General features: G+C 38.8%; 1 protein-coding gene across 2 annotated transcripts in view; it reads left to right on the top strand.

The window, feature by feature from the left end:
- The window catches only part of BRAF (B-Raf proto-oncogene, serine/threonine kinase), an 83972-nt gene that overhangs the window by 15053 nt on the left and 53386 nt on the right, over positions 1-15533 (top strand). For both annotated transcript variants that reach the window (XM_054632420.2, XM_054632419.2), the window contains exons 2-3: positions 1110-1211; positions 12239-12502. In XM_054632420.2, the coding sequence (XP_054488395.1) occupies positions 1110-1211; positions 12239-12502 (366 nt within the window). The remainder of the gene's footprint in view (positions 1-1109; positions 1212-12238; positions 12503-15533) is intronic.

Genomic DNA, 15533 nt, shown 5'->3' on the forward strand with positions numbered 1-15533 from the left:
AATTTACATATTAAAACTTGTTTTGATCCATCTTGGATTGCATCTTATTATTGGTGCCTACTTTAGAATATGAAATTATTTGCATGGGGTTTTTTTTGCAGAGGTAGGTTGTCACAATTTGTACATTGAGACCTGATCTTGAGACTATGTATTACATATTACAATCCATTAATTAGAAAAGAGATAGACTGGAAAAGGTAACAGGAATCTTTTAACTGTCTTTAGAAGAAGCACTCTGGGGATGCTTTTTAGAGCATCCTGCCTCTAAAAACTTGATTGAATAATTTTTTTCTGATAAGTAGTCAGAATAACAGTATGTATGAAGGAGCAATTCTCCTCTCTTCCTCCCTCATCCTCTGCTATAAATTTCTCATTTTGCTTGGACTTGCTTCTTACATCAGAGTAGCATTATTTAAAGGCTCATTTTTGTGCTTTGCTGCCTATTTAGGTATAAATTCAGATTCATGATACTGTTCACCTGTAGGTAGTGTCCAAGTCCTAAAGTGAACTCTTTCCAGTTGTGAAGAATGAGTAGCAACATGAGTGGTTTCACAGTACAATGCTGTAGGTCATGTCTGTGCACAGGAGGTAAATGTCTTGTTCAGGTCATGTCCAAGGTCTGTAGCTTGCAGGGTAGACTGAATATGGATGTTGAGACATAGAAAATGCTATTTAAAATCAAGAGATCCTATTGCCATGTGAATAGAACTCTAGGTATGGCATTGTGAGTATTGTTAACACACGTAGGTAAGGTTTAATAGAAAAACTCCTTCACTGAATTTTGTAATACTCTGGAAATTGGTTTGCAAAGTCTTGCAAGGAAAATATGTAACATGATTGATTAACAAGAAAAACAAACCAAAAACAAACTTCTTAGAAGTTGTTAGTTGAATGGGTCCTGAATTTTAAGACCAAATGTAAGTTTTCTGCGTATTTCAGAAGTAAACTATTACTGACACTGGATGAACAGGATAGCCTTTTGTACTCGTTTATTGATAATTAAAATTTTTATTATGGACTTCTCTTACTAAATATTGAGAGATTCTTGTTTTGTTCTAGAACAGATTCTCTAGGCTTCCTTTAATGAATAAAAATATTTTCTGTTCTAGGTATGGAACATCAAACAGATGATTAAATTGACACAAGAACATATAGAAGCACTGCTAGACAAATTTGGAGGAGAGCATAACCCACCTTCAATATATTTAGAGGTAAGTTTACATTCAAACAAATGTGGTTATAGATTAGGTGTGTTATCTTATATGAAGTATCTGAGGTTAAAACTGAGAATACCTATTTTAAAAGGGTATATTCTCCTTGTGCATTACAAACTGAGCTCTCTTCTAAGAGATAGAAAGGAACTGTATGGATTTCCTGGGAATTCAATAGGGGACGATCAGTGGCATGCTGTAATAATAATGTTGGTGCAATAGAAATGTCAAGCCTCTTCGTAGGGGGCAGGGGAGAGAAGATTGTGTTTATAATGAAGAAAGTAATGCTGTGTTAAAGCCAATATATACACATGAAAACATTTTGTAAGACTAACTTTGCCTTTAAAGCAGTTGACTTCCCTTTTTTGTCATTGAAAAATGGTCATGTATAATCCAAAAAATTGCATTAGTAGAAGGGGACTTCTTACAGAAATAGATAAAATTGTGGGGTGGAGTAAAATTTTAAAGCCATTTTGAATTTTTAAGCTAACTACAAATTCATTGTCTGTATTTTTTCATCACTCCAGATTCATAGACTTGCATTGACACAAGACCATTTAGAGCTTAAAGAGCTGCATGCAAAAGTTACCTCTATTAGGAATTGAAGGGGCATCATGTGCTTCAAACTTGCCCTTTTTGTGCTTCCCTCAAGTATTGAAATAACTGGAGGTCAACCAGATTTCTTTTCTAGTCCTTGTATTTGCAATTGCTGCCTAAAGGTATTGGATAATTAAAAATAAAGATCTCATTATTTGAGGTACTTCTAGCTTTTATCTTAATATGTCAGAGCAGGGCACTAGGTTGATTATACAAATGTTGACATTACGTCCTGAACAGTTAAGGTCAAATGAGGCCCTTGGTAGTTGTTTTACTTATTGCTAATGTGAAATGGGAGCATTGAATCAGTGCTATCAGTGTTTTATCCGCCCTGCTACATTTAAGCACACCTCTGTTCTCACAAGGACTGGTTCATTCCTTATGTTTGGATTTGTTATTTCCACATGCAAGTGGGTTTTGTTAGATTGTGTATCAAACTGCAAAAATAATGAACTTAGTCCATGCATATGCATCTCTAAGTCTGGATTTAAAGTAGGGAAGTTGTTAGTTCAGCTATTTGTCACTTGCTTTTATTGAAACTAAAACCAAGATACATTACTGGAAGCTCTGTGTTTGTGTTGTAGGTCATTGATAGGGAGAAGAGCATTTGCAGTCATAAATAGGTACTAGGAAATTATTATGACAGCATGAAGAGTAAGTCTGAAATAGCTGGTGACCACAAGTCATGCATCTGAAAGCAGATTTGCAAGCTGAATGGATCCCGGTGCCACTGAGCTGAAGCTCCAGCTCTGGCTCATCAGCGTGGCGGCGCAGCTCCGTGAGGCAGAGCAGGGTGTTCCTCTGCTGCAGTGAGCTCCACTGGGTCATGAGCATGTCTTGGGACAGGTAGTGCTGGTACTGACTAGGGAGCCACAAGCCATTGGGTGGAATGTGAAAGGGCTGACTTTGTGCTTTTGCAGTTGTTATCCCATAGGACAGTCCTGTGGGAAGAGCCCACCATGGCTGACATGAAAAGCTTGTTCTGCTATGCAGTTGCCCAGCTTCCTTTGTTCAGGTACTTGCAGTAATGGCAGTGACTAAGCCTAACAGTCACTAACCTGTAAGGAAAATACCCTAGTTTTGTTGGATTACTTTACCATCCAGGTAGTAGTTTAAACTGATCACGATGAAGTCAGTGAGCTGCAAAGCTGTGGTTAAGATTAGGGAAGGGAAAGAGTTGCAGCCGTGAGCCAAGAACTAGAAGATGGGGTGAGAGAGGAAAAGAACTTTTTATTTGAATGGTCACTAGCATAGATTAGATCATCCTCAGATGCATTTATCAAGGTGAACAGAATTAAATGCTGCAAACCTGTAATTTGTTTAGTGTGTAGACTTCCTGTGGTAGAACTAAAGTGTGAAAGGAAAAAAAAAGAAGAAATCTATTGCTGAATGCCAGATACAGGTAGAAGCAAGTTTACTCTCTACCTTTGACTGTTAATTTCAGTCCAGCAGCAGTTGTCTAGTGTGTCCTTTCTGTGCATTTCCCACCTTTTGGCTTGGTCAAGACAGAGCTTGCTTTCTGTTCTGAGCATTTACTTGGCAGAAATTTATCTGAATCTAAGCTGTTCCTGCTAGAGCTCATGTTTTGACTTCCTGTATTCCATCACTTGTCAGAGAAAGGGCCAGAAAAACTCTGGTTGCAGTACAGAAGAACAAAGCTATATGTAAAAAGTTTTCAATGTATTGTGATAAAGTGTGAAAGAACATGTTTGCCTCTAGCGAAGGCAGAACTAAGAAAACATAGTGGTTTTGATACAAATAAAAAGATGTCTGTCTGATGTGTTAGGAATAGCAAACTTCTCATGTACAGAGTTAATGTGTAATACTGGGTCTGGGGCTCAAGTTCTGTCATCAGAACTTGAGGGTGTCATCACTGACTTCTGTGGAGGGCTCCTCTTTCCCCTTCAGCTCTTACCTGTAGTCTGTGGGTAGGTCTGGATGTGGTCTGTGTAGTCTCACCACAACCCTTGTGTGGGAAGGTAATGGAACTTAGGTTCCATCCATCATCTTCTGATCTTTCTATTTTTATTGCTTTGCCAAAGACTCATTTCTGGCTGTAATATAGTCCTGCTTTTACCCAGAATCTGTATGAATAATTTTGCTAGTGTGTTTCTTGAACTGCATCACCCTTCCCTTTGTTGCCTTAGATTCATAGAATGGGTTGGGTTGGAAGGGATCTCGAAAGGTTGTCCAGTCTAACCCCACCTGCAACAAGCAGGGGCATCTTCAACTAGATCAGGTTGCTCAGAGCCCCATCCAACCTGGCCTTGAATGTTTCCAGGGATGGGGCATCCACCACCTCTCTGGCAAGCTGTGCCAATGTTTTACCACCCTCATCATAAAAGTTTTCTTTCTTGCATCTAGTCTGGATCTACCCTCTTTTAGTTTAAAACCATCAGCCCTTGTCCTGTAACAGCAGGCCCTACTAAAAAGTCTGTCCCCATCTTTCTGATAGGTCACTTGAAATATCAAAAGGCCCTTTAACTATTACAGGCTGAACAACCTCAGCCCTCTCATCGTCCTTGTCACCTTCTTTTGTACCCTATCCAACCTGTCAATGTCCTCCTCTTACATTGGGAGCCCAGAGCTGGGTGCAGCACTCCAGTGGGGTGTCACAAGAGGGGCACAATCACCTCCCTTGACCTGCTGGCCACGCTGCTTTTGATGCAGCCCAAGATATGGTTGGCTTTTTGGGCAGTGAGTGCCAGCTCACGTCCAACTTTCCATCCACCAGTACCTGTTCTGCAGGGTTGCTCTCAATCCCTTCATCCCTCAGCCTGTGTTGATTAAAATTCTTCTCCTCCTCTGACCTCTTTGCATCTTCCATAGAATGTGAGTGACTCTTAAGGACTCCTTAAGAGAGAGTAGATTGTGTCTCTTGATCATCTCTTGAAGTTGCAAGCAGGTTGTCTTCTTTTAGCAAAAGTCTGAATTAGCCAAAACTAAATGCTAGGTAAGCATCTGCAAATGAGCACTTTTGCTTACACCCATATTGCCTTTCACTAGATGTAAACATCTAGTTTTATTGTAATGCTTCCTGCAAAACTATGGCTATTTTTATTCTTCTGACAAGTTTGACAGCTATCCATCCATCTTCCAGTGTGTAGATTTTCAGTATCATAGATTGTTTGGTTCTTTTGTACTCCTGTCTGGCTTTACATCTTTAATTTACTACAATTCTCACTACCTGCTCGTGTGCACAGAACTTGCAGCACCCTGTACACTGGCTCCTGGCCTGTGTTGGATCTGCCTCTGAAGACCTGTCAAATGAACTTGTGGTTGAACCTGGTGAAAGCATTGCCTTTTCAGTTAAGTGGAAGGAGAGGTTGGAGAGAGCAGAAGCTCGTGAGAAAAGTGAAGAATTCAGCAAGAAAATAAATCTGAAAATTGAGCATGCAAAGGTTATAATAAAATTATTTGTGCATTGAATATAAAACATACATCTCATTTAAAAATAAAAAGGAATTTATGCCTTAGCTACTGTTGCTCAAGAAATAGAAGCTTTTGTTTCTGTGTTCATCTGAGAGTCAAGACAAAATTTTCACCCTTCTCAGATTTAATTTTTTCCCAAATTCAGGAGAGGGTGTCAATGCATTTTACGTCAAAAGAGCTTTAAAACTGACAGCTGTTGTTGCAGCCATCATTTCAGGTTTCATCAACTGACTGCAAAAGAGGAATGCTTTTCTTGAAATATTGAAAATGATTGACTTGTGCTGTGTTGAATTCAGCATGTATTTAATTATTCCTGCAAGAAGGGATACTCAAATTTAGGGGTATCTCCCTGCCTTGATCCATTACTCCTCAGTGATGGCCTTATGAAGGTCAGTGTGCAGCAGAGGGAGTAGAGCAGAGCATGGAAGCCTGGGTGGAAAATAGTGTGAAGCTGGAGGGCAGCAAGTTGCTTGCCCTGGTCCTCCCTGAGCAGGAAAATTAGGGCTCAGGAGGGAGACCAAAGCTGCAGAGAGAGTTCTGAGTATGTGTCTAAGGTACAAGGGGAGGAAACAAAATGTACAAAAGAAAGAAAAGAACATTTGTCATTAATCACACAATTTTCTTCTAATCATTATAATTAGTAATAGCTTTGGGAATCTTGTCAATGTTCTCTAATGTGATGGTAAGAAAAGCTTTTCTGTTTGTTCTGTCTGGAAGAAAGAATAAACCTAGTAAGCAATGACTGTATTAAAATCCAAAAATGGCTTGTAGCCAAATTTCCTTCTTATATAATCTTGGCTTTTAACTTTTCCTATTTGCTGTATGTGTCATCAGCTCAAACAGACCCCTGGAAACCACTGTTAAACCACAGAATGGTTTGGGTTGGAAGCGACCCTAAAGATCATCAGGTTGCAACCCCCCCTGCCATGGGCTGGGCACCTGTCAGTAGACCAACTTGCTCAAAGCCCCATCTAGCCTGACCTACAACAGGGGTGGGGTGTCCTCAGTTTCTCTGGGCAACCTGTTCCATGCAATGGAACAATTCCTCACAATTTCTTTCTAATATCTAATCTAAACACACCTTCTTTCAATTTAAAGCCATTCCCCCTTGTTCTGTCACTACATGCCCATGTAAAAAGCCTCCCTCCAGTTTTCCTGTAGGGCCCCTTTAGGTGCTGTAAGGTCTCCCTGGAGCCTTCTCCAAGCTGAAGAACCCCAACTCTCTCACCCTGTTTTTGTAGGAGAGGCGCTCCAAATATTTGAAATAACTGCTTGACTCAGTAGGTATAGAAATACTAATTGTATTTTTATTTTCTCCTGGAAAAGAGGCTGCAGGAGCTTCTCAGTAGGTTTTACCACACTTTTTGGAAGCACTCTGTATCTCAGTAGCTGAAAACATCAATGATTTTTGTCTTCCCACATAATTTCTTACTGCGTTATATCAGTCCTTGAAGTGCTGTTTCCCAAAATACATAGTTTGTGACTCACCATGGAAAAACCCTTTTCCTAAGGGTTTGTCTAAGCATTGTAAATATTGGAAATATTTACTGCAAAGAAGGCTGCTATTATGATACTAGGACAACCTAGGATTCACTTAGCAAAACTGGTTAAAATATGCAGTGTGTATTCTTTAGGACATGCATAAAAATTTATATTTCTTTTGTCTCTACCAACAAAGTACTGCTGAAAAGGATAAGCTGAATTAGGGACAGTAAAGGTCTGTATATTGGTAACAAGCTGAATTAGGGAGAGTAAAGGTCTGTATATTGGTAACAACTGCTGTGTACAAAATGGAATGGGTTGCACAGACCCAGGCTGGCCAAAAGCATTCAGCTCAAACTTTAGAAGGGAGAGATCGTGCTTAAATGACTTAATCAGATTTGTTAGCCTTTGTAGACTCTTAGTGACTGTTCAGGGAGGCCTTACCTACTTAAACTTCCCAACTCTTGTGTGTCCTTTTTGCCCCATAGTCATGTGTGTAGTATTACCTACCTTACTTACCTGTAAGAACTGAAACAGTATTGGCCCATTTGTGTGTGAATTATTGTCTGGGATGGCGTTGCATTCTGGACCTGTTGGTTACTTGAGTTAACAGTCCAAGACTGAGCTGCCAGGTCTGTTGGGGTTGGTTTGGTTTGATTTTTTGAATTTGGACTCCACACAAGATGAAACAGCATGCAAATGTATAGAATTACAGTGGTATCAAAATAAGTTTTAGAATTCAGTCAGCTTTCTAATACTGTCTTGAAGGAATCATTCTCTTTCTTACTCCTACTCTTGGAAGCAATTTAAAATGAGAATTGTGGGGCTAGAGGTATGTTTGCCCCCAGCTACTGTGATTTTTATTTTTTTCTTGCCTTTCTCTTTGCCTGAATGTGTTTTATTCAGAGGCATTGCTGCTCTCAGTTTTGAGAGTTTGGCTATTGAATGTCAGGAGAGTATTTAATTTCTTATTCCTGTATAACTGAAGAATCTATGCAGGAGGTCAAATTAGTTAATTAAAGAAGATTACCTCTTTGCTGATCTGAAGTATGCTTATTGCAACAGCATGCAGATACAGTCTAAAATAGATCTTGGTGATGAATCTCAGATTGTTCCAGACTGTGGGATTCCAGGAAAACGCTAACGCTGCATATAGACACTGGGAAACCTGGTGGCCCTCTGGGGAATTTCAGATTGGTTTTTACCAGCCTCCTAACAGATGCTGTTCAAATATGTTGGACCAAATCTGGAGTGTCTAAAGTTAGACTAAGTACAGATTTAGGAGTCTTACTAAATGAAGAAATTGTGACGTATGTTACTGTCTATCTTCAGCTCCCATTTAACTTAGTGGGATTTGCGTTTGATCAACAGCCTAAAAGGTCAGACATCTTTTAAATAGAAACACAATCTCAGTTTCAAAAACCAGGAACCTGTAGTCTAGGCTTTTGAGTCTTGCAAAATATGGATATTATCTAAAGTTGATTGAGGAAGAGAGATGGCATGGCAAAAACAGTTACCTGCTTGAGTTTAGACTGATGTTCTACCCAGATGTAGTAAGGGGCAGAGAGATGGAGAAATCATATCTTGCTACTTGGGTTTCTCACAGATTATTTTTTTTTTTAAAAATTAACTTGTTGCTTTTTATTTCCTTAGATCATTTCACTAGAATGTATAGCCTAGTCATGGCCCAAGAAAACAAATTTCAGATATAATATAAATGATATGTAAGAAAAGAACTGTATATTTTTGAGAAAATCCGTTGTCCTCATCAACAGAACTCTTTTGGCACATTTGCATAACATCTGTCTAATTTTGTTGAATTCTGAGGTCAGTTTTCATTTTGTCAGTAGGTTGCAACATTTAAGAAATAACTTTAAGGCTGCTGATCCTGAGTATATGCAACAGTTAAAACTGCAGAATATATACAGCAGAATAAGACAGCAGTTGTATTTTGGCATGTGTGCACATTGAATATAAACATGCCATCTTGTAATGCTTTAGTTGGACTTTGCAGCTTATCAGGCCTTGATGCATTTTACTTAGTGGAAGTCTCAGGGGTATTCTCACACATATGAGACTATTATATGATGTGCAAACATACTGATATGCAATATAACTAAAACTTACTTTTTGTTCTGTTTTTGATAGCCATAGGATTATGTGTAGATAGACAAATTATGCAGATTTTAATCTAATGTTTGACTTTTCAAATACATGCTTTGTGAAATGAAACTTTGTAAATTCACACTAAGTTGGGAGCAATCTGAGCTGTCAGTGATCCACGCTCACAATACTAGCAGCAAACTGCACACTGGGCTGCAGCAGCAAATGAAGAGGCACCCATCCACTCATTAATTGTGTGGCTGCTTTGAGGTGGTGTTCAGCACGAGGAAGAGAAGCTTCAGGAGGAATCTGCAGGCCCTTTCAGCATAAAGAGAGACTGAGACTCTTCCCAGACCTGCAGAGCAAATGGGGAAGGGGCAATGTCACAGATAGTGAGCATCCAGTTCATTTCGTGAGAGACAATTCTTCATTGTGAGCGTGGGCTTTGAGCTCTGGAGCTGGCTGCCCATGGGTTGTGGGCTCTTCATCTTTCAAGACTTGCAAAGCCTGCTTTGGCAAGGCCCTGAGCAACCTCATTGAACTTGAAAATTATTTCTGTGTTAAATGTGTGTTAGGACGAGATGACTTCTGCAGATATTTTCTCACCCTTTTTTTCTCTCTTCTCATTCTGCATCAAGCAAGATTTAAGTTTTGTGTAGAACATTACTCACTTCTTAATGGGAATATGTAGACTGACAGGATTGCAGTCTAGATTTCTTAAACTCTTCCTTCTGAAATGCCTTGAGAATCCTTGATTTAATGATTTGTTTGAGTATTCATCTTAATATTTTTCATGTTATTGATTCTTACAGTGCAGACTTAATTTTAATCTAATTTGTTTTTGAAAGACACAGTCAGAAATCAACCTCATAGTTGACCCAGTGGGCCTTGATGGGCTTGAAGGTTTGTGTAGCTGTTGATGCTTGTCTGCTTAAGTGGCTGTGCTGCTGCAGGTCAGTTTAGATAGGCCAAATCTGCAACATGATCTTTCTTTTAGCTAGAAATACTTGCCATAGGTCAGCTTTGCTGATGTCACTATCTTTGAATTTAACTCTATAGAATAATTCTGTCTTGACTTGGTGCTGTTGTCTTTGTAAGGTCTGTTGGTGCTAATCATCAGATGAAACTTTGTTTCCCCAAAGTACTTAACCTTTGTGAAATGGAAATTTATTGGAGATACTGTTTCTGCTGCGTGTACTGTAGCTCCTTTTGTATAAGAAGATTTTTTTTAAAGAGAAAAATGTTTTAAAGTCTAGCAATGCATTTCTAGTTCCTTTATGTTTTACTGCAGGATCTTCTGCTATGACACTGAATAACTGTATGGTACTTGAGAGCTTTTGTTCCCAGAAAAAATACAGAGCTTTTTACAGAAATCAGTGGTGTAGAACCCAAAGCCAGCTGCAGCTCCCAGCCTTCCATACTCATTGTTTATTCTCTTAAGATAAATCATTTGACTTCGGTTTGCATTAGTGACAGATTAAGCTGCCAATGTAAACATTGTAGGATTGAGTATTTTGAAAGTTGTGTGTAATTTTGTGATGGAACTAAACCCACGAGCGTCCGGAAGCAATGTAATGTTGCGTGTGTTGGAATAATATTTTGCAATGTTCATGAGAAAGGGAAGTAAGTATTTAGAACAGTATTGGTGAAATGGTAACAGTTTATGTTTCCTAATTTTTGTTTACTGAAAATAATTCTTGACACATGGAGCTTTTACTCAAGTTTCCATGCAAAGTTGATCCTGGAAGTAGGAGAGACACATGTGTTACTGTACAGCCAAAAAATGCCATTATTTATAGTTGGGTAATCTTTCCATTTACTTTTGACAATACAATTGGGTTAAAGTGAAAATGTTTTGGATTTAAGTCTCAGAGTTTGGGGTCTATTAGTGAAATGCTAGATATCTTCAGTTTTTAAAATAAATAATAAATAATTCTCAGTTTCTTGCAACTATCCTATGTTTATTAGAAGTGGAACCCATAAAATTTAGAATTTGCAACTGTGATGTTCACGTCCATCCTGGGAGGATGCTAAGCTTTCTTAAAAAGGGAGGGATGAACCACTGTTTGCACAGCAAGAGCAGTTTGGATTAGATGAGCCTGCACATTTAACCTGGAGAAATAAATTCCCAATAAAATGTAGGACTTGTGGCTGCACTACTAAAAGTTGGTTGTTTTTTCCCTTTATTTATCTTTTTCCACATGTAGATAGATGCTGCAGACCATTTGATCAGTTCAGTTCTCCTGTAACTTTCATTAGCAACAGTCATAAACAAAAAAGTAGGAAAGCAAGTAAAATAAGTAATTTTAAAAAAGCAGAACCAGAAAGTATTTTTCTTTTGTATAAATATACTGGAAAATATCACTGAAGAATTTATGCATCTTGGTATGGATCTTGCTCTTGCTATAGAGGAAAGTAGAAAATTCCATTCCCTACTGCTTACATGTTAGGTTTGGAAGATCTTTGTTTGTTCTTTTCTATAAAGGTCTAAGCAAGGTTTAAGTATGTCAGTTAACACTGACATGCTTCTGTAGTATGAAAAACACGCTGCTTAACTGATTCAGGTTTTTCTATATTGATATACTGAAGAAATGGTTCTAGTATTTGATATCAATCAAAATTTTCTTGTTACAAAGTTGTGCATAACAAACTTTAAAGAAAAATATATACTGATTATATATGTTTTATAGATCTTGGCAATAATGTTTAACTTGACTACATTTAATAAAAACTTAATGGACAAATTTAATATTATTGATGTTTTTGTTTGCTTAAGAAACTTGATCTGTATAAGCGGGTTTTGTGTGAACATGCCGAAAAGATGTTAAAAAACTTTCAAAGGATCACTTACATGTTTATGGATGGCTTTGAAAAGGGCAAAATGTGTTGTGTTCTAACAGAAAAACATTTTTTGTACTATTTGATATGAAAGGATAGTGCCAGAGGTGAAGGATAGTGAACAGTGAGGAGTCAGATATGGATGATAAAAAGCAGGTTTGAGCTTTCTCTTAATTATTGCATTAGAAGTATTTAACTGTCATTCCAACAGAATGATAAATTTATCTGGAGCACAGTAATTCAGCATTGCAGCTGACAATATTGGTTAAAGACTTCTGTCTTTTTTTAAGTGGTTGTGAATTAGAATCTTCAGTGCAGGTGTTTTGAAACAGTAACTTAGCATTTCTTCAATCCTTTTCTTCATTTAATTTATTTAAACATTACTTGTTGGTTTAGAAGGTTTAACATGATGTTCTTCATTGTATCCTGAAAAATTTGACCAGACCAGTTTGTTCATATTCTTGGGAAATTTGTGTTAGTTGAGGAAGTGTTTTGTTTTACATTTGTTCCGAATTTAGATTTCTGGTTTTGTCTGAGGCTACTACATGATTAAAACAGCTGCTGTTCCTTCACAGGCCTATGAAGAGTACACCAGCAAGCTTGATGCTCTACAGCAGAGAGAACAGCAGTTACTGGAATCCATGGGGAATGGAACTGATTTCTCTGTCTCCAGTTCAGCTTCAACAGACACAGTTGCATCATCTTCCTCCTCTAGCCTCTCTGTAGCACCTTCATCCCTTTCAGTTTATCAAAGCCCTGCTGATATGTCACGGAATAACCCTAAGTCTCCACAGAAGCCCATTGTTAGAGTCTTCCTGCCCAACAAGCAAAGGACTGTGGTGAGTCAGTTTCTATTCACATACTTGTAACCTCAGTATTTCCTGTATCTTTCCCTCTATGTAAAAGTTAATTTAAGAGATGAAATATACCTGGGTGGAGGTCAGAAGTGTCATGATCACAGTGCTCTGCTGCACTCAGTTGTTTTGATCTGTTGAATGTTTTTGAAAGGATTAACTCAAAAAAGTCCATTATAGCAATAATATAGAATACAGAACTTAAAAGGAGTTTTGTAACTATGAAGATACCTCAAATTTTTTCTCAAATCAGTTTTATTGGATAAATAGTATTTTACCATTTTACAATAGTTAGAAAGGGACAATAAGCTCTATTTCTTGTCTTATACAAAACTATTGATTAGTTTTACAGGGCAAGATGGAGGAAGTATTTTCTATGTTATCAGAGTTACTAGAAGCATTGAATGCTTTAGAGCAAGAACCAGCCTCTTGCAGCTTAGGAGGGCTATGCAGAATTGCTTGAGGTTTTTGGTTTTTTTTTTCCTCCCCACTCACCGTGGTGAGCGTTTGTGTGGACACCATAATGATACTTTCAGGTCTTGTGTAGAGAGCTGATTAGAGGAGGGACACACTTGCAGTTAGAGGGTTGAGAAGTGTTGCCCACAAACTGCTTGAAACCTGGTGTTTATCAGTTTTGACAATGTTACAGTAACTCCTCCTGTCATGGCAGAGTAATTCACTTTTTGCTGCTAGAGAAGGGATTTTTTGTATCCCTTAAGAGCTGCCAGCTGAAGAGCCTTGATATGTCCTTTAGAACAATGGACTGCAAACTGTGATATATGAAATTATTGACAAGCCATAGTCTAGGCTTTGTTTTGCAAGGTAGTACATAATCCAAATTTAGTAGGGGAGCAGTGTTTCCAGAAAAGGTGGGAAGAATGGACAAGAATTGTCCATGTCAAACCAGGACATTTTGTAGCAGTCAGTCTGGTGTCAGCTATCTCTGGATTGTTACTGTCTGTTGAATTTGAGTTGCTGGTAAAAAGACGACATCAACTGAGTAGTTCTGGGTGTTGGACATGTCCTCACCCTTTCCCTACCACTTTCCTTTCATCTTTCCCCCACCTCACTGAGCAAAAGACTTGTAGTGGGAACATTGGACGGCAGTTGTTTTCACCTGACTTTTTTTTTTTAATATTGCTTAATTGTTCAGGATTGCTGAAAATGGAAAATAATATTTGGGATTTGACTTAAGAGAGTGGGAGTTTAATGTAGCCTGTGACCACTGTGCAGAATGTACAGTGTAAAAGCCAATTGATTCTGTTGTCTGCCTGTTGAGGCAAGTCTAAGCACGCAGTACTACCCACAGAGTGAGATCTGGAGAGAAGGTCCTGGATTTTGGAGGGACTCTGGTTTCTTCATGTGTTCTGTCCCACCCTGTCTGGCTATTTGCAGGCCCTGTCATGGGGCTCATAAGTTGGTTTTGTTTCTTTCCTGTAAAGGACCACAGCATATCAATTCCTTCACTGTTCTGTGCATTACCTGTTTTGTCTCTCCTATGTGTTCTCCTGTCCTCTAACCCACATAGTGTAATTCTACTCTTATTCTTTCCCCCTTATCAGCCATACTCTTGTTCTGCTTCTTTGTCTCTCCGTTTTTACCTCCTCCTCAATCTTGTTTTATTTTTCACAGCACTAGATGCTCTTTCTGGGCTATGGCAGGCAAACATGGTTTAACTTGGGTGTAGTCAGGGATAGGCTCTTGCTTCTGTCCCCAGCTTTCTAGTGGAGGATTAATACTATTTGCCTTACAGGTCCAGCTCTGCAGCTAGTTTCCAGCTTGCTTTGGTTCTTTTTATTTCAGTTTTACACAGTTTGGATCAAGTTGTGTTACTAAGCTGAACTTTTTTTTCTTATTTTCTTTTTGTATACTCATAAAGTATCTCTGGTTTAGAGCTGAGAAATGGTGCTTGTAAGAGCTCATGAGTGTGGGGGTTATTGGCCTTGGAGATGAAGTTCATTTCTCTGAAACTTGAACCAGTGATCATTTTAGTGAGAAAGTCAGGAATTTCTTGTATGGCGACTCTTAATGTAATTCTTTTGTTTTCAGTATTTATTGATCCTACATGTAGTCTGTTGGAAACTAAGGAAATGCCAGGAGCAATGACAATTCAGAAGGACCTGCAGCAGCTTACTGAATCCTAGGGTGCATCAAGCCCAGCACCACTAATTAGTTGGGAGAGGTGATTCTCCTCCTCTACTCAAGCGTGGCCTCACCTTGAGAACTGTGTGCGTTTCAGGTGCCACAGTATAAGATTCTGTGATCCACAGTGCAGCTTTAATAGCCAGCAGTCAGATGATGGGTTACTAACCTAAAAAAGCATCCAGCATTTTTCACTGAACGCTGAGAGTGCTTCCTTCATCTCTCAGTGGATTGAGAAGTGTTGCACACATTTGTCTTCTTTCATAACCTTTGGCTTTTAAAGCAGACTGGTTGTGTCGCACTTGTGCCCATTAACTGAGCCCTTTGCTGATGTAGCTGGGATGTTAGTTCAGGATGCTCAAGTATACAGGGTGGCTTGTGATGGGTTGGAGCAGGAAGGAGCTTCCTTGTGAAAATATGTGGTACCTGCCATTAGAGCCTTCTCCTTGCCCTAGTTCCCATTTCATATGGCTGTTAGAACAAGGCTGGTGTGTTCTACAGTCAGGCAGGTGGCTGGGAGAGATACTGCTCAAGTTCCAGTGTTGCAGCAATCTCCTCCCCACCTCAACCTAAATAGCTTTCAATTAATATCTTCTTCTGAAAGAAAATCTTGTTAATATCACAACAATAATCTCAGTCTCTATTTCCAATACACTTCAGGAGGGGAGAAATATTGTCAGATCCCAAGGAGTCTATTTTTGTCTGGGAATACCATGACATTTCTTAAACTGACTTAAAGTGACTGGAATTGAGTTGGTAATGGAGACCCAACCTCGTTATTTATTTCTTTGGTCACTCTGAAGCAGCCCCAAGTATTACAACAGCCTTCTGCTATTTGTTTAGAGCTGCTAAAAATGCAGGAAATGGGGGGGAG

The sequence above is a fragment of the Agelaius phoeniceus genome, chromosome 5 (genome assembly GCF_051311805.1).
Source record: "Agelaius phoeniceus isolate bAgePho1 chromosome 5, bAgePho1.hap1, whole genome shotgun sequence".
NCBI lineage: Eukaryota > Metazoa > Chordata > Aves > Passeriformes > Icteridae > Agelaius > Agelaius phoeniceus.